Consider the following 20,660-nt stretch of genomic DNA (forward strand, 5'->3'; position numbering starts at 1 on the left):
GGGTTCAATCCCCAGCACCACACACACACACACACAAAAAAAAAAGTTGCAGAGGACTGAAACTCCTTGGATGTTTGAGCTTTGACCCTGGGGGAAGTTTCAGGAAGAAACTGATGAGGTCATTGATTCAGTCTCCTGGGACAGAGGAGAAAGTCAAAAGCATAGAGAAAGTGAGGAAAGGAAAGAAAAAAGGAGAAAATCCATATATGTGCCTATATTTTAGGCATTTATTAGGTGTAAGGGAAAAATTAACTAGACTGTTAATTTGTTTAGAGCTTTTTCTTCAAGTACTATCACAAATATTTCCTCTAGCCTTATAATAACCTGTAAAGTAGATTGGCTTAATTATTACTTTCCACAGATAATGAAACAATTATTATGAGGACAAGTAGTTTTCTATAGGAGCCAGGGTTATTTATTTAGTGACTAAGACAGCAAAAGAATCCATACATCTTGATTTTGGGGGGCTACTCTCTAGACCTGCCTCATGCAGACACAAATGAGTTTTTTTTTTTTATTGGTTCAATTTATTTGTTAAAAATTTTTTTTCATTGTTTTTTGAATCATTGTACACAAATGGGATACAACTTTCATTTCTCTGGTTGTACACAAAGTAGTCACACTGTTTGTGTAATCATACATGTACATAGGGTAATGATGTTTGTCTTATTCCATTGTCTTTCCTTCCCTCCCACCCCCTCCCCACGCCTCATTTTCCTCTGCACAATCCATCATTTCTCCAGTCTTTCCTTACCCCCCCCGCATTATGTATCATCATCTACTTATCAGAGAAATCATTCCAGCCTTTGGTTTTTTGGGATTGGCTTATTTCACTTAGCATGATATTCTCCAACTCCATCCATTTACCTGCAGATACCATAATTTTATTCTTCTTTATGACTGAATAATATGCCATTATATATATATATATATACCACAGTTTCTTTATCCATTCATCTATCGAAGGGCATCTAGGTTGGTTCCACAATCTAGCTATTGTTAATTGAGCTACTATAAACACTGATATGGCTGTGTCACTGTAGTATGCTGATTTTAAGTCCTTTGGGCATAGGACAAGGAGTGGGATAGCTGGGTCAAATGGTGGTTCCATTCCAAGTTTTCTAAGGAATCTCCATATTGCTTTCCAGAGTGGCTGCATCAATTTGCAACCCCACCAGCACTGTATGAGTGTACCTTTTTCCCCACATCCTTGCCAACACCTATTGTTGCTTGTATTCTTGATAATGGCCATTCTCATTGGGGTGAGATGGAATCTTAGTGTAGTTTTGATTTGCATTTCTCTTATTACTAGAGTTGTTGAACATTTTTTCATATATCTGTTGATTGCTTGTAGATCTTCTCTGAAGTGTCTTCTCATTTCCTTAGCCCATTTCTTGATTGGGCTCTTTGTATTCTTGGTGTAAAGGTTTTTGAGTTCTTTATAAATTCTGGAGATTAGTGCTCTATCTGAAGAGCGTGTGGCAAAGATTTTCTCCCAACAAATGAGGTTCTTAACAGATGAATAAGTGGAGAGAATAGAGAGAAAAAGTGATAGTGACTCTTTAGTAGGTAAATTACCGCACAAGAAATAAAAGGAATGATGTAGATAATTTGATGGATGTTAAAAACCAATTGTAATTGATACTTTATGTTTTTTTGCTATGTTTCATATCCTGTAACTTTTGAACTGAAGTCACATGGGACTTCTAGAATTGAAAAGTTTTTAGTCTATTCTTTGGTTGATTTGACATTTAAAAAAGTATTTTCGTCTAAACTGGAAATGGACACTTAGAAAGTAAGTAGATCAGAGTTTACTGTCTGCTTGTGTTTAGCCATAGGGGAACTAAACAAGTAGGAAATCATCACGAGTCCTTTCTTGGTAGTGAACCTAAAGACCTTAAACCTCCAATCTCTTTGTCTTCTGTTGTTTGGTTCATTGCAAATCTCATTTTTTTTTTCTTCTAACATTAAGAAACTGATTAGTTGGATAATGTTTGGAAGAATCTTAAAGCAACACAGTTCAAAGTTTATTTCCTATGGTGAGTGAATTTTTGGCAGAAAAGACAAAAGCATCATAGAAGCTGTGCTTGTGGAACTATGCCTTGAGTCTTACCAGATGAGCTGTTGCAATGTGGAAGGAAACCATCGCAAAAGACTGGTATTCTCTGACAAAGAGCAGCATTGAAGTTCAGAACACAATGTCGGCATTAATTATCTCATGCAGAAATTTGTTTGCCTAAACGTCCATATGAATGCATTTCTCTCCACCACTGGTGATATTTCCCTCTGTAATTTTTTTGAAATAAGATTTAGAAGATTTTATTGTAAATTGGATTTTGAAAACTGTGCGTTATGTACCATACATTTCAAATCTCTCTCTTTTGAGTTTAAGTTGATTCTTCTTTTTCCTTATGAATAAATAAAATTAGAGACATTAGAGTTTGGTTATAACCTTGTTCCCAAACAACAACTATGTTATTATCATCAATTATATCAATAGAGGTATTCTTTTTAAAAGAAAGTTTTTTATTTTTTAATTAATTAATTAATTAATTTATTTTTGGTACTGGGGATTGAACCCAGGAGGACTTTACCATTGAGCGAAATCCTCAGCCCTTTTTACTTTGAGACGGGGTCTTGCTAAGTTGCTGAGGCTGGCCTCAAATTTGTGATCCTCCTGCCTTAGCCTTCTGGATTGCTGGCATTACAGGCATGTAACACTGCACCTAACTCAATAGAAATATTCTTAAAGGTGCTCTTTGTTATGACATGCTCAGAGAGGACTATAAACAGTATTTTTCTCTTTCTTATAGAATCTATATGAGACAAATAGAAGAGGAATTAGAAGTATAGAAATTATAACTAAACTATGCTATTATCCTCCAAATGCACAAGTTTTATCCCTGACAGATGTTTTATGACTAGGATAGTGAGTTAAGAAATTATCCTGAAAGGTCAGTGTTGGTGCAAATAGTCAGACATTGAAGAAACATGAGGAGACCCAGAAAACAGTGCTGTGGTTTTTGTAGGACACTTTTTGAATGAGGAACGACATTTAGAACACTATAGAGTTAAGTAACTTGGCAAGGTTAAGTAGCAGAATCAAGATTTAAGCCAAAAATAAAGATGATGTAGAAGGACAGGTGTAATCTCTTACATAAAAGTCTAACTTACATCAATATTATTCAGTATCAGGTATTGAGTGTGTTTGATGCCAGGGACAATGTGCTATAACTGTAATGCACATGTAGTTCTTGTCCTTGTGGAACTTATGGTTTTCTACATAGTTATTTCATAATAGACTTCACAGCAACTTCTGATACCAGATCCATTTTCAATTTAACTCAAAGAGCTTCCCAGTGATGGACATAATTTACCATATCCTATGAAGGATTTTAAATCTGAAGTGGCCTATAAATAGTCTTTAGGTTATCCAGCCATTGACTTGGTTCTGCTTTATTATGTTGCAGCTGACATTCTACCGTACATAGTGGTTAATGTCCTAGAATCTTATCAGTTATTCCAGTTACAGGTTGACTGTATGAAAATTGACTAGGATTGGTCTTAGAAGGTATATACATTAAGTGGGTGTTGGAGGATCTATTGTGAAATATGCCATGAGGTTTCTAAATTTTATGTGCCATGAGTGCTTGTAGAGAGGGCTCTGTATGTGTGGTTTCTTTGTTGAGATATAAAAGCAAACATACCATTACCATCAACACTCAGCAACTAATTATACTGGGGCTTGTTCCCAGATTACAGTGTTGTAATTAGTCTAGGGCAAGTAATAAACTGAGACAGTCTGTCAAAAATTCTTCCTGTTTGTTTAATAGTTTTCTTCCTTCATAAGTTTCCATTAATTAACATTTTCAAAAAAATTTCTTTGATTCACTCTAAGGTATGTTAGAGAGATATTGATGTAAAGAAATATAAAAATGACAAGGAACTAGTTTCAATATGAATTACATGAAAGTATTTTATTGAAACCTAAGCAGACTATGACAAACTAAATATAAATTTTGGCAATCCATTTTTAAGTAAGGCTTTCATATTTTTAAGAGAACTTTCCCTGAATATTAATTGAGTCTTTTCAAAATCTTGATAGTGGAAAGTATTTTTAAGGTATTTGTGTATGCATGCATATATGTCCATATTCAGATATTGATCATTAGGAAGGTATAATTTTAAGATTGCACTGTAAGTGACAATATCAGAGAGTGTCATAGAGCAAAGAAAAAATTTTAAAAAAAAGCAATGCATCTTCACTAAGTGTGGAAATTCAGGTGTATGTATAGTATTATGCTTTCATATCTTTTATATTGAGAATGATAAAATAAGTATTAAAGACAATGAGGATGTTAAGAGGATTATTTAATACTACTTACTATTGAATATGATAGTTATAAATGTGTTTATAATACTAGGCTTAACTTACACATAGCAAGTAGATACATGAACTTATATATTTAATTATAGTCATTTTTACTAAGAGATAATGTGATAAGATGCTTTCAAACGTATGACTTTAAAAATTAATGTTCTTTAATAAGCAATTGTCACTTGCTAGAAGATGGCTAGAGGAGTTTAAGGGATTATAAGGCAATAATAAGATCATTTATGTTTAATTCCTATTGAGGAATAATTTTGTTAACTTTTCAGACTTTGTTGTCCTGTAGTTAAAGAGACACAGAGTTTTTATTTTATAAATGAAGGAGATACATAAACCTTGGTTAATGATAAAGCCAAGACCCATCAGACTTAGCTGTTAGAACACCATAATTATTATATTGCATTTTCTCAAAACAAAGACAAAAGACACTACATTATTGAACCCTGTGATAAATAATGCAGTTAGCAGAAACTTAGGAATATAATTTATCAACAGAAAATAAATAGCAGGCAGAACTCAGGTTGGGTCACCTTTGTATAAAAATATAGAAGGTATTACTTTATAAAGATTTGCATGATGCATACGCAAACATGCTGCAGATAACTAACAAATAAAATGAAAATTTCTACCCACTTGTTTACTTAAGAATGTATGACAACTATAATTTCATTGTCTTCCCTCGTCAGGGTTTAACAGGACCTGATGGATCCCCTGGCTCTGTTGGTCCAAGGGGACAAAAAGTAAGTAGGCTACCTGGTACCAACTGATGATGTTACTTAAATGTTGAAGTATAATTTTATTGTAGTGTTTGCACATCAACTAACAGATTAAGCTAGATGCAGCTGAATACTTTTTCAACTAAAACTGTTCAAAAACACTAAGATGCAGTGTTTTATTTCAATATTTATGCAGCTTACATATTTACATAATCATGTTACAAAAACCTAAATACAATGAAACTATTTTATTTTTAGGGAGAACCTGGAGTGCCTGGACCTCGTGGATTTCCAGTAAGTAACTGTAAAGCCACAGAACTAAAAATTTCCTATCTTTAGGTAAAATTCTGCTATTGGGAATTTTTTTAAATGCAGTTTTCTATATAATACACATGACGAAGAATTTTATGACTTATCTAGTATGGTAAATATTCCTACTGTGAGTAGAAACTGTTCAGAGGCATTTGAATATACAGTACAAAATACATATGTCTATTTGCAGGTGGTATTTCTCAGAAGACAATTCCCTCTCTACCTTGTTGATAGAAAACATTTCTTGCATAACAACAGTGAATTCAGTGTTTAGAACATGCATCACATCACTTTCTTTACAACTGGTTTTATCTTTAATGAAATATCAACTAATGAGACATTATTGCCTCCCTGACTCGTCTTTTCTTGCATTGCACAATCCCTCAGATTTGTGCTATTTGTATATTGAAGAGGACTAGTGTCTTAGGCTATTTTTCCTTTCTGTTTTGCTCTTTGCTTCTTTTTTGCTCTTGCCATAAATCTGTGCCCCCCCTTCATACTGTTTTCTTTGCTATATTTCAGCATCTATCAACTTGTTCATTAAAAGCATATTTTCAGAAGTGAATAACATGCTGCACAACATCTTACAACTCATATCTCAATGTTTTATAGAGATGCCTTCTTTAATATTTAAATATTTATATAATGGGGGTGGGGGTGGGGACCGAGAGAAGAATGGAGGACCTTTATGTAGAAGGAAATGAGAGGGAGGGGGTATGAAAAATGGTGGAATGAACCAGACATCATTATCCTATGTACATGTATGATTACATGAATGGTATGAATTTACATTGTGTACAACCATAGAAAAGAAATGATGTACCCCATTTGTGTACGATGAACCAAAATGCAGTCTGTAAAAAAAAAATAAAAAATAATTAAAAAATAAAAATAAAAAAATTTAAATATTTAGTGAAATTTGTCAAACAACTAGGTCTCTAATAATGAAATAATTTATTGATTAATTTGGTATTTTCAAGCATGACAACTATTTCACAAATTGATATATGTATTGGAATGTTCAGGTGAGAGTAATCTTTCAAAGAAAGCATTGAAAGTTCCACTTATTATTAGAATGTACTGCCATGTGAAGTTCTTACCCGTGTGTCTGCCTGATTAGAAATATTAATATCATATCAAAGGATGTGCATTGATTATATGAGATGCTTTATATATGGATATTTTAGAAAAGCAAGTCTGCAATGAAAAGCTAACATAAGTATGGTATCACAGACAGTTTGGAATAAAAACTATTCAAGCCAATGTAGGAATGAAAAGAATAATGAGTAATCCTAAGGGGAAAAATTGAAATTGGAAAGCAAAGAGAGGCAATTGGAATTTTGGGTTGTTAATGTTCAATTTTAAGTTCAACAAGCATATTGTTAGAGTTGATTATATATTAGGCTCTGTGCTAGAATTGGGGCTAGTTAGATAAATCAGAATGGTTTCAATCCTTGATTATATGTATTATATGTAGTCTAGTGCCATGAAGAGATACAAGGTGTAAAGGAAAGGGCAATAGAATAACTAGCCTTAAAGTCAAACTTAGTCTATTACATTAGAATCCCAGTGCAGGATACTTCAGGTGTGACACCAGTTTACTTTCTAGAAATATAACCTTACCTGTCAAAATGGAGGTGTGTTTCTGACCTTTCACCGCCAGCCTCTCAGTGCTGATTGCTTGTTCTGGGAACTTCTAAACATCATATATTATACACTGTGAAAGTATGTTGTCTTTAATGTAGGTTTCTTTACAACACTACAAATGAATAAAATCTTTAAACTGGTTGTGATGTGCCTGTTTATGAGTGATCGTAAGTTCTCCTGAGGGCAAGCTTAGGTGGCTTCTTTACTTTGATTTTCTTTTTAAAAAAATTAGAAAAATAATGCTGGTTAGCATGGATCTTAGAGAAATGCTTGAGGAGCTGAAACAATCTCATGCTTTCTTCAGAAGCAGAGCCATGTTTGCTTTTCATTATCCAGTATTTTCTTTAGAACGAGCATCATATGTTTATTTAGTATTAGAATTTATGGTTTTGAACCCAGTTGTGTTTGTGTCTATGTTTAAACTAAGTATAAACCACTTGAAGTAAATATTTTATTTTATTCTTTTAGGGTCGTGGTATTCCTGGACCACCTGTATGTATCATTCCTCATTGGCTTTTATATATAAAGTCTACAAAAATGCCTATTTCTCAAACTCTGACCCTCCTTTTTGACTAACACTAACCATTGGGGATTACAGTGTCTTAGTTTATCATCTGAGGTGCCTACTAATGACAATACCCCTATTCTGCTAGACAAAATATTTACTAATTTAGGAAATTTCTGTTCCATTTTAAGTAAAGTTTGGCCAAATGAGTTATTGTCACATTGGACACTGAAGCTAGCATAGATACATAGTTCTAGGCCTGTTATTTATTATATTTAATAGTATTTATGATAGATTATAAAATATCCATAAATTACCTTGTCACTTTGATTCGTCAACTTCAGGGTCCTCCTGGGACAGCAGGACTCCCCGGAGAACTTGGCCGTGTAGGACCTATTGTAAGTACCAGAGCATTTTGATAGACATTTGCTGATTTAATAGAAGGTGTTACTAGAAAGGCAAATTACCCTAACAGTACTAGTCTCCCTCTTGCAAGTTCAAAAGTGGCAGATAGATTTTATTCCAGTTCATAATATTGATGAGAACTAGGGGTAATAATGCTGCCTTATTTTTGCAGAGCTTTTTAATTTTTCCCCCAATTTTTCAGCTAAATTTCTTCCCAACTTCCTAATTGAGTGTCAGGTGAAGAAGTGTCACCCCCATTTTACAGATTCTCAGCCAGGATTAGGGTCCAATGGCTTTTGTATTAGACTTTCCACATGAAATTTAAAAATAGCCTAAAGTTATTATGAGGTATATTTGTTAGGATCATTAAATTATAACCAGAATTTAACTTGAAACATTAAGGCACTGAATTTCATAGAGCAAATTGCCGATAAAAAGTGCTTCATGTGGATATTCAGTAAGCATTTAAAAAATGTTGAAGTATTGATATTATGAGAAAGTAGTCAATTGTAAACTCATTGAGGAAAGGTATGATGTTATTATACCTCTTTCCTGCTTCTCTGTGTGCTTGCTGTTTGCAAATTTATTTATTAAAGAAATGAGTGAATATCATTATACATTTAAAATAATTATAAAATGCTTTTGACACTTTATGATAGGACATTAAGAAGGAAAACATGCCAAGAGTAAATATTTGCTATTGAGAGTAATTGGAACCCATTTTCATCTGAATGGCTTAGTTGAATTTAGCCAATTTTGCTTTCTGTGTGTTCAAGAGTGCAGTGACAGACTAAATGACAGACCAGGAGAACAGCAGCAGCAAGAGTTAGACACTACCAAGATTAACCTTGCACTTCAAGCTTCACACTGGGTGTGAGCTTTCTTTTGCTCTGATTAGCTGGTAGACACTAGCAGTATTGGCTGCTCTGGCTCCTCTGTAAATCAGCTAGAAAAATACATAGGTGTTCTAATTTATTTTCAGAGTAGATAAAGTGATCATCCTACACAGAAAGAATTGACTTTATTTTTTCTTTGTCTCCCTTTGCTTTGTTTTATATATCGGTGAGACTAGAACTCCTTTATTATTCTGGTTTTGTAGAACTAATTGGATTTGGTGGCAGGTCTATGCATGGCTGAGCTCTGTAGGGGTTTCTAGTAATGCCATTCTCTCATGCCTCGCTGGTTTTGTGTACCGTGTTTTGACACATGTATAACCACCATGTCACAATTTTTCAAATGACTTAGGGTGACCCTGGGAAAAGAGGACCACCTGGACCCCCAGGCCCCCCAGGACCCAGTGTAAGTTGTTTGCTACATGAATTTCTCTTTGTGTCTGAGGGTCAGAACTGAAGAAATCTAAGAATCAGAAATGGAAGTGCCTATTAATTGAATCATTTATTCTAACACTCTCAAAATGGCTACCAATTTTTTAGAGCATTGTTCTTTTTAAGGTGAGAAAAGTAGAAGAAACGCAATAACTTAAAAGGTAGTTTCACAAAGCAAGTCTTAATCCTTACATGTGAAAACATTTGACACTGTTTTTTTCAAGCTCAAAACTGACATATAAAAGAAGCATTTTCAAATGAAGCGCTTGTTCAAATATTTCACAGTAACAAATTTACAAAACATGAGTTTAAGTAGGAGATAATACATATTTAAGTTTATATATTATAGGTCCTTTTTTTTCTATTCTGCTTCTCATTTCAGTTCTTTTTAATTCCCTGAAAAAAATGATCAACTACAGTTTGGGAGTCTTATAAAGGAATATGCCCATGAATCAAGTTTTTAGAATATTACCACATTATGTGCTGCTACTTGTGCCTTGTAGTTTATGAAACAAATATACTTAATTATATCTTTACCCAGTGAACTCTCTATTATTACTAACTTTGAATTAATTATTTACTTATATTGTTAACTTTAATATTTTATTTACTTTAGGGAACAATTGGCTTTCATGATGGAGATCCACTGGTAAGATGTTTTCCTTTGAACAAAATGAAGTTTTTTAGTCTTCAGATGAGTTGTCTTTGAAATGATCTTTCTGGAACATACTGTGCTTCTGTGTTTTACTTTTACTCAGATGGAATAAAATCTGTAGCATTAGGGGACTGGTGGCTTATGTATACTCAGACTATAACAGTTTTTCTTTACAAAAGTTATCTATTTTTTCTACAACATTTTTACTTTATGCCTAAGGCATGCTTTTCACTAGAATACCCCAATATTAGGAGATATTTTATGTGTAGATTAATAATGAAATAGTAGTGGTAAACTGCACTAAGCACAATTCTGGCTCATTGTGGGGGTACGGAATTCAGGATATGGCTAGTTCAGTGGAGAGGGAGGAAGATATGATCAGGTCAGGGCAAAATTCATTATCTGTAAACATTTCATTTCTTTAAAAGAGTGTATCTGAAATAAATATGGCAAAATATTAACATTTATTAAATCTGGGGTGAATACATGGGAAGGTATTTGTTATATTCTCTATTCTTTTCTAGAAGCTAGAAATATTAGTTTAAAAATTCAATAAAAGGGAGGAAAGGGATATTTAAATTTATTTCATGACTTGTAATTGCATTAGAATTTAATAGCTGGAATCCTTTAAAAAACTGGCCTTTTCACAAAGTGGGTTCTGGTTCATGGTCTCTTTCTTGCTTTCTCCTAGTGTCCCAATTCCTGTCCACCAGGTCGCTCTGGATATCCAGGCCTACCAGGCATGAGGGTAAGAGAATAATTTCCTTATTTTATTTCCTAGAGGATTATCCACAGAAAAAAATGGAGCCTTTACTTAAAGCACTGTCCTTCCTGGTGTGGAGATCCCACTCAGATGGATCATGTCTGTGTTGGTTTACTCTGCACCTCAGTCTGTGGGCTTATTAAGCCTGGATTCTAGCTGGTGCCCCTGGCATGTACTCCCACCTGCAGAGACACAGGTGCTTAAAATAGATGCCCCTGAAGTTCAGGGAAGAAATGCCAGTGAAATACGTGGAATGGAGGGACACTGGAACACTGAATCAAGGGCCAGAAGTTTGCCCCTAACCGACAAAGACAGTGCTGGGACTGAGGGGAGAGGTCTGTATATATAATTATTCAAAACTTTCGGTTTAAAAAAAAAAAAAAACTGTGGGAAATTGGGGAAACTGCAAAATAAGTAGGAAAAGAGATGTTCCTGAAACTTTTTCTTTGACTCTGACATCATAATTACCTTAAAATACTCCATAAAAACAAGTAAATAAATGCCAAATGCTGGGGATAAATGGCTTTCTCTCTCCAGTCTCTGAGTCTAAAGTGATTTTGAGAAATTCCTCGGGGTTCTACTGCGATCTGGAAGCCCCCAAGGTACTGATTTTCCCCAACGTTTTCCCTGTGGTAGTTTCAGTGGTTTCTGTCAACTGTGGAAGAGTTGGGCCTGGGTTGTATCTTATTTTTCAGAAAGTCTTGAGAGAGTTCAGAGTTCTGACAGACTTAATTTGGGGATGTTGTCTCACAGTTTGCCTCATGGTACTTTGCCACAGTGCAAGTAAGCTTAGAACAGGTGGCCTGACAAGAGAGGTCCAGGATTCTCTTTCCATGCTGGGCAGACTTTGCTTAGACTGCCCTTTGATGCTTTCCCTTTGCACCAATAGTGTACAGGAAGAGGCAGAGAGCTGTGCATCTGGGGAAGTGCCCTTCTTACTCCCGCCCTTCCCCACCTCCAGGAAGCAGGTGGGTTTGGAGTTTCCAGTAGCCACAGAAGCAGGGCATAGCCAGGTGAGCTGGGTCAGGGCTGCTTCTTCTGAAAAGTTCAGTCACCAGTATAGAAAAAGGCTCAGTGCTCTAGACCACTCCAGGAGGAAGTTAGGGAACCCAGATTTCTAGAACAGCAGGCAGGTATCAATAAATCCTGGTGCTGAACTGGGTAATGTGGCATTTAAAATTCTAGAACAGTGTTTTCCTATTAACTAAAACTGATACATATTATATACAGTAGTAATCTAATATACATAGTGCTTTTTAGAGCATTTAAGGCAGTAATTTTCTTTGTGACATAATCATTTTCTTAGTAGCACCTTGACAAGGACTTAGGGAAGCAGGATCATTTTGTGAGCCTTCTGATATTTTTGGTGCCAAAACCAATCAATTCTGTATACATATATGTAATTTTTCATAATTTATAAATATCTAATATAATTTATATATATTTTAAAATATATGATATTACATATTTTTTATTTTTGTATTTGCTAGGGCCATAAAGGTGCTAAAGGAGAAATTGGTGAGCCAGGAAGACAAGGACACAAGGTAAGAAAAATGAGTGTTTAGTGGGTAAACTGTGATTAGGAGGTATTTTCATTATAAGTAACTATAAGGAATAATACAGTATACATTATATTTTGTCCTTCTCTTTGAAATAGTGTTCGATATGTTCTCAGTAGATGTATTAATATTCTGACTAAGCATAATAAGTTGTTTAATTATAAAAAACAAAGAAGGCACTGGACATTATCATTTTTTTCCTGTGTGGTTACCCTTTCTTTTCTTTCCCTTTCAAATCAGTCACATTCAACATTTTTCCTCGATGCTTATGATAGTTGAACATTCAACTAATTGTTCTATCTCATAAAAAAATTTTTGTTATTCATAATTTTTATGCAATGTGTTATTGAGCTTAGCAAACAGAAGTTGGTAACTGGCTTATACCTTCTTGTCTCAAGTTCTGGAATAATTTTTCTGTTTATCTCTGACTTTATTTCAATATAAAATAAATTTTGAGTAAACTGGAAGTTAGCGGTAACTTGTGTTATTATCTGGATGCAAGCATGGAATTTATAGCAAAACTTGTACCAGGGCAAGTGTGCTCTGCAGAAAAACCAAGACTGAAATTCAAAGCAAGATTACCTATTTGCCATTTTTTAAAAATCTACTAAGGTTAGTCATCTTTTAACTACCTAAGAATTTTATTTTCTGCACAGTGGAACTTTTGTCTTGGTACATTTTATTATATTGTATAAAGTCAAGCTATTCTTAATGCAGATCCTGTAGACTTTTCGTTGTTATTGTTGACAGTGCCACTCTACACCTTTAGTGGGTAGTGACAAAAGAATAGTCTTTTTCTTTGGAAGTAAAGAGCTAGAGAGGCAATTTATTAATATCTTCAAGCATTAATATTCTTGAAATCCTTAGCTAAAATCAGTATATTAAATAATCTCACATAATCAGAATAAATTGACCAATTTTCTGTCCTATTGTAATTCAGACATTTATTTTAAATGCCTTTTATTACTTAGGGAAGGTATTTTATTTATCTGGGATGTAATAGCTGGCTTCCCGATGACAAATTGGAGTAAAATAGGAAAAAAAATGAGTACTTTGGAAGGGTCTCTGCATGCCCGTTTCTTCAATGAATCTCAAAATTTGTGATTTTGAACATTTAGTAATTATTTACTAAGTACCTGCCATGTGCCAGGGTTTATTCTAAGTGCTGGGAACTCAGAATGAAAAATATGTCTAATCACAGGGGAGTGACTACACTAAATGTGAAATATACATATGATATTAGCTAACCACCAAAATAGGTGTGCAAGAATATTAAAATTGCATCAAAACATTTTCATGAGGTAATATGCATAGAAAAGTAGATATAGCAGACTTCTTTTATTTTTGATGCTCTGCATCTCTTTTTCCTCCTTTCGGTGACCCATTATTTTGGGGAAATTTTATTCCCTTAACCCATGGGGTTTAGACATGAAGCTGTTGATCTTCACTCTTCTCATGAAACTAGTGTTTTTGGTATCTATACAAGTTAGTTATTTGGACTCTCAAATCTGGTTTGAGTTTCAGTGGAAAACTTGCATACTTCTTGCTGTGGTAGGTAATTGCCAAGATTTTCAAGGAATGTTGTTAAAAATTCTTTTCATTTATTTCACATTTTTATGTCACTTCAGACTATAAGTGGTGTCTTTGAAAAGTTATGTAAGAAAATGGCATGACAGGGCTAGGGTTGTGTCTCAGTGGTAGAGTGCTTGCCTAGAACTCATGCGGCACTGGGTTTGATCCTCAGCATCACATAAAAAAAATTAATAAGTAAAATAAAAATATTGTGTTGATCTACAACTAAAAAAAAAAAGAGAGAAAGAAAAAGAAAAACAAAAATAAAATGGCATGACAATAGCTTGTTGAAGAATGAGCTCTGAAAGGGGCTTCTAACAGCTGAACTGGAATGATAAGAGATCCTGGAGGCCTGAAGTTTGCATTTAGATTCACAATTTTGCCTTGAATTTATTATGCAAGTTAGTTAATGAAGACTTTTAAAGTTGTTTATGAATATAGAGCTTGTTTTAGTCAGCTATTTTGCTGCTGTGACTAAATAATCTGATCAGCACAATTATAGAGGAGGAAGATTTTATTTGAAGGTTCACGGTTTCAGAGGTTTTAGTCCACAGAAGGCCGGCTCCATTCCTTGGGGCTCGAGGTGAGGCAGAACATCTCGGTGGAAGAGCGTGGCAGAGCAAAGCAGCTTGCATCATGAGGAAGCAGAGAGAGAATTCATTTGCCATATACAAATATATATACTCCAAAGCCTCGCCCCAATACCCACTTCCTCCAGCCACAACCTACCTGCCTCCAGTTAACACTTGGGTAATCCAATCAGGGATTAATTCACTTTCATACATTGTCTCACACATGAGCTTTTGGAAGACAGCTCACATCCAAACTATAACAGGAATAAGTATAATTAAGATATGGTATTGATGATAAAGAAAATGTGGTATACACACACACACACACACACACACACACACACATATACAGAGAGAGATGATAGAATATTACTCAGCTTTAAAGAAGAATGAAATAATGGCATTTGCTGATAATTGGATGGAATTGGAGAATATCGTGCTAAACCAAATAAGCCAAATCCCCCCAAAATTGAATGCCATATGTTCTCTCTGATATGCGGATACTATTCACAATAAGGAGGTGGGGTGCTAGGGAAGAATAGTTACTCTATATTAGGTAGAGGGAAGTGAAGGGAGGAGAAGGGTTATGGGGGTAGGAAGAATAGTCTAGTGAAACAGATTTAATTACCTCATGTACATATATGACTGCATGACTGATGTAATCCTACAATATGTACAATTAGAAAAATGAGAAATTATACTCCATTCATGTATGATTTGTATATCAACTTGCATAAATGCATTCTACTGTCATGTATAACTAATTAGAACAAGTAAAAAATTTGAAAAAGATATGGTATTGGCAACATCATGCAGCAGATCAGCATTCATTCAAAAATCTCTTAGTAAAATGGTAATAAATGATAGTAAATAAATAATAAATGACAATAAATTTAAAATTTTTCATTTTAAATTTGCGGTTATTGATGAGGTATGTGCTTTTCATTCAAAGGTAAAATGTTTAATTCAAGCATATTGCTCTAAGGTTTATGGAGAATCTATGCGAAATGCTCCATATCCTACTAAGGAAAAAATACAAAGGACCTATTAATCATTGTTCTTTTGGCAGCTAGTTTTATAAATTTGTAGAGAGAAACAAGTAGTATTTAACTATGCACATGTGATGATTATTCACTCTGTGGACAGTTAATTCACTGGCTTTTGAATTGGACTGCCTCTTTCCGCTGTCCATCTTATGTTCTAATGAAATATAATCTGAATATAATTAGGAGACTAAAACCAAGGTGTAAGACCCCTATACTGCATTAAAAATTAAGTTAAATTATTTAGGCACAATGTAGCTCTTTGAATCATATGCCTAAATGTTCTATATTCATACTACTATTAAATTTTCTATTGTGTCCTTTTTTTGTGAAAATCTTTAAATGTAAGATATAGTTGATGGAGCAAGAAAATCAGTGAATTGAATATGTAATAAAGAAACAATAGTAATGGATTTAAGTCTACTATTATGTACATGGTGTTATAAATAATTTTTCTCATCACTAACTTCCTAATTGAAAATATCTATTACCACTGAAAATGTAAGACTGTATATTGATTAAAAGAAAGTAAAGCCCTCATCAGAGTGAAAGTCACTTTTTCTATAAAATAATATTTTTTGTTGAGGAATTGGACTTCTTTTTGAATATTCTAATATTTTAAAGTATATCAGAGGTTATAATAACAAGATACCAAAATAATAATTAGAGAATGTGATGGAAGGTGGTCCCATTGGCAATAGCAACTAAATAGTCAAAATATCTTAGAACAAACTTAATATGGAAACCTAATTTGAAGAAAAGTGTTAAACTTTATCTATGAAGTTCAAAAGAAAAACTTTTGACTAAATGGGGAGATACATTAACTTCTAGGAGAGAAATTTTTAATGTAGTCCTGGTAGAAAACTAGTAGTATTTTTGGGAATATCTGTTCAATGATTTTAACATTCCTCTGGAAGGGTAAACATTTAAGAAAATCTGAAATATAAGAGTAACTATAAATTAAAAAGGTATGGGAATTCTCCCTGAGATGAAAATGTATTATAAAATTTCAGTAATTAAAATGTTTTGGTCCTGGTAACATCATAAACAGATCAGTGGAATAGAATAGGAAACCTAGAGTCTAATGATTTATACATGTTAAGGATGAATTTTCCAATTTATGTGGAGAGGATCTACTATTCAATAAATAAATATTGGAATAAGTGACCTTTAAATTCTGTGCCAGAAATTAAACTACAGAATTACTAAAAAAAAAGTACAGATGAATATTTATATATTTTGGGGGTTGAAAAGGCTTTTCCATGAGTGAAATCAAAAGTTATAACCCATGAAAGAAAAGACTGATTTAAATCCACTATAAATTGTGTATGGTATAAAAGTGGTAATAAGAAAAGTTAACATGTAAGTCATAATTAAAATATCCTATAGCTTATGGAAATGTTTATATAGTATTACTATATATTCCCAATAACTCCCCCAACTTTCTCTTTCTCTCAAACATGAACACACACATTTTCTTTCCTCTTTTTCTCTCTTTTCTTCCCTTCTTTCCTCCCTTTAGAAAAACTGTGAAAGGACAGCATCTGAAATGTTACTGGGGTTGGGGTTGTGGCTCAGTGGTAGAGCGCTCGCCTAGCATGTATGAGGCCCTGGGTTCGATCCTCAGCATCACATAAAAATAAAATAAAGGTTTTGTGTCCACCTATGACTAAAACAAAATATTAAAAAAAATTAAAATGTTACTGGTATTTATAGTTGAACTGTGTGATTTGGGTGACTTTATTTGTATATTTTTCTGGATTTTCTGAATATTCTACAATTAACAAGGATCACACATATAAAACAATTCAAGAGAGCATAGTATCAATGCCAAATGAATATAAGATGTTCTGCACTAGATGTAGCATATTTCTGTGTTCATTTGCTAGACCAATTTATTGTGCTTTTCTCTGTTGTTTTTTAGGGTGAAGAAGGTGACCAGGGAGAACTGGGAGAAGTTGGAGCTCAAGGACCTCCAGTAAAGTATTTTAAAAATTTATTGGAGTAGGATATGCAAATATTTAAAAATGACTCTTGGAATATCTCATAGGTAGCATTTGTATTAATAACTTTATTTTAACATGATGTTCTCTCTTTTCTCACCAAACCAGCATGGAGAGATAATCACTTTTTCAGAATAAGAAAGTTTCCATTGTACATTAAAGCACTTTTTTAAACAAAAAGAGTCTACATATAATTACATACATTCATTTAGTAGACTCCAGGGCCAGGCAATCTTAAAGCAAATACTGAACAGTAGAGGTTGACATATCTTTTATATTCTATAGCACTATCACATGATATAATGAAAAATTTTGTATACCCCGAATACGCAGTAGGAAAATAATGCGCTGAATTAATGTAGCTCATTCCAGCAGTAATCATTTTAATTAGAACGTTATTAATTGTTCATAATCATGTTTTTTAATAAAAAGTTAGTCCCTTGTGCTTTGGCAGATCACTGCAGTAATTCACAAGGTAATTGGGCATCAGCATACTTTAATTTAAAATGTTTGTTAAATCAGAATTTACATTACTTTTGTACTATATGAAAGTAGAATTGTTACACCTTTTTCTTGTCAAAATGAGTAATATTTATGGAAATAATGAAATTTGTTGAACATTGAGGCTAGCCAAGGTATAGCTGATGTAAAAGACAAGCTGAGGCATTACGATAACATCCTTCTTCTGGATCAGTTTCTGTGGAAAATTAAAAAAAAAAAAGTGCCTTAACTAAAATAATCCACTTTTCTTTTTTATATTTCCAGGGAGCTCAAGGTTTGAGAGGCATCACCGGCATAGTTGGGGACAAAGGAGAAAAAGTAAGATGATGATGACAACACTACAATATCAAAATGTACTAAATAGAGTTTTGGTCATTTTAAAACAACATCTTTAGCAACACTATTTGTTTGTTTGTTAGTTAGTTTGTTTGTTTATTTATTCTGGATCCACGATTGGTTGAATTCACAGATGCAGAAGCTATGGACATGGAGGACTACTCTATAATATATTTTAAATGGTTTGGGGTAATTTAGATTAATTGGGATTGCTCTATTTTTCTCTGTGTATCAGTATCAGTAGCTAGCACTGATAACACTGGCCCTGTGGTTGGGGTGCTTCTGGTCAACAGGGGAATGCAGGAAGGGAGAGTCAAGAGAAGGCAGGCTACCTCCCAGGCTACTAGGGACATTCTTGGCCAACTTGCAAGGTGAGCCCTGCCCTAAATAGGTGATAAACCTGTGACCAGAGAACACCAAACCTGCCCTTAGCCCAGTCTCAGAATTCTGATTTTACTAGCCCTTCCATAGCAAGGTGTTCTGCAAGCTATTAGGAAGATTTGAAGAGGAATAAGGACCCATTAATTTGTTACTTATTGTGAGAGACAAATAGCTTACTGTGCAGCAAGTGAGGCAGAAATCTCAAGGTGGATGGAATGAGGGAATGCAGACAGGGGACCCGGAGGACCCAGGAAGGAGGTGGCATCAGAAGGATGCTGAGACTACAAGGATGAGGTACTGTGTGTGAAGGATGGAGAACAGGTTATGCTTGATTGAGTGAGTATCCTAAGAACAACAGAAACCTGTATGTTGACGATACCCTCAAAAATGTTTCTATTGGTGTGTGTGTGTTTAGGGGTATGTCTAGCTTTTGTATCATAAAACAGTTTCCTTTTCTTAGAGAGTATGTTAGAAAAGTCAATTTGTAGGTCACAGAATGTTAAAAACATCTGCCTACCCCCCCTTCTGACCCTGGCTTTGTTCTCTTCAGAAACAGTGCGGCTAATCTGTGTCAGTTCAACACAGCAACACAGAACTTTTTATTAGCAATTAAATAGCAAGAAGTTGTGCATTGTTGATGCTCAATAAATGAAGTCAAATCTTAATTTTTTTTAAAAAGAGATGCACAGTTTTTGGCTTGTTACTGTTTTTCTTTCAATTTTATTTTTTAAATCTTTGTCTCTTCCAGATATTTTCTTTCTACCTGCTTTCTTTTTTCCTCTCCTCTAGACTATTTCTTTCCTTAAAACAGTGTATTTAAAAAAATATTGGAGTCTTGTACATTTCTATCTTCACATTACCTTAAGTAACACTTTGCGTGCATCTCTTCATTTATTAAGAAATACAACTGATAAATTTTTGATGTTTCTGATAGCTAAACCTTCACTTTTTCTGATTTAAATCATCCTCTAAAATATGTTACCCCTCACTTTGAAGCCAATTACTGTTCATGATCTTCTCTTTATTTGAAACATTTTCTATTTAATATTTTAAAAATTTCTCATTTTCTTTGATTTCTGTCAAATTGCTTTTATTCTTTTTTTTTTTTTTTTTTTTAAAGCTCCTCTTTTGAACTCAGACATGGACTGGTTACCTAGTAACAGCAGTTTAGGTCTGAGCTCATGCTGAACAGCAATGAGAGAGGGGGAGAGAGAGAGAGAGAGAGAGAGAGAGAGAGAGAAAGAGAGAGAGAAAGAGAGAGCATCAAAGCCATTTCCATAATGCAAAGCTGTTCTCTGTTCTCATAATGTAAAGTGAATGATGAATTCAAGGTTTTTCTCGGGTCTTCCAAATTCTTTCTTCCTCAGTGAATGTAGAATGCCTCTTCTCTGTTCTAGTTTTTAGGGATCAAAGAATTTCCAGGCTCTGTGGTCCCTCTGCTTCTGTTGTATTTGTTCTTTGATTCTACCTATGTCTGAACCTTCTATCAAAGGTTTTCTAAGTTTTAATTCTTATTGTAGATGCTGTCCACCTGGATTTCTTGGCCTGACATCTATCCAGTACTCTGACTGCTTTTCATTTATTTTATCATCTCATCTCAGCCTGGTTCATTAGGAGCTGTCTTTTCACTGCAGTTGTCCTTATGCTTTCTTATTTGCTGTGTAGATGAGAACAAAATTTACAGACAGGTTGTATCTTGGCAAAGGGCATATATAAAGAACACCAAAACAATATATTTTTGTTTTAAAATCACATTTTGATTCTTCTAATGAAAATAAGGGCATGATCTGTATAATATGTAGCCAAGTCAGAGATCATTTTCAGATAATTAGACTTATAAGATTCTGGCTAGTTCTTACGCCATTTCTTGGTAGGGTGAAACTGTTCTTGAGGACATAGATTGGTTACTTTATGTAAACTGAACCTAGCATAAATCCTGGATGGGAGAAGTGATGCTCAGGTGTTTTCAACAATT

At 34.1% G+C, this 20,660-nt stretch overlaps 1 protein-coding gene across 1 annotated transcript in view; it reads left to right on the top strand.

Moving 5' to 3' along the window:
- Positions 1-20,660, top strand: part of Col9a1 (collagen type IX alpha 1 chain) — a 127,817-nt gene that overhangs the window by 66,783 nt on the left and 40,374 nt on the right. The window contains exons 11-20 of the mRNA XM_047559349.1: positions 5,077-5,130; positions 5,365-5,400; positions 7,534-7,557; positions 7,915-7,968; positions 9,221-9,274; positions 9,917-9,949; positions 10,647-10,703; positions 12,209-12,262; positions 17,389-17,442; positions 18,233-18,286. Coding sequence (XP_047415305.1) covers positions 5,077-5,130; positions 5,365-5,400; positions 7,534-7,557; positions 7,915-7,968; positions 9,221-9,274; positions 9,917-9,949; positions 10,647-10,703; positions 12,209-12,262; positions 17,389-17,442; positions 18,233-18,286 — 474 coding nt within the window. The remainder of the gene's footprint in view (positions 1-5,076; positions 5,131-5,364; positions 5,401-7,533; positions 7,558-7,914; positions 7,969-9,220; positions 9,275-9,916; positions 9,950-10,646; positions 10,704-12,208; positions 12,263-17,388; positions 17,443-18,232; positions 18,287-20,660) is intronic.

Source organism: Sciurus carolinensis, chromosome 7 (genome assembly GCF_902686445.1).
Source record: "Sciurus carolinensis chromosome 7, mSciCar1.2, whole genome shotgun sequence".
NCBI lineage: Eukaryota > Metazoa > Chordata > Mammalia > Rodentia > Sciuridae > Sciurus > Sciurus carolinensis.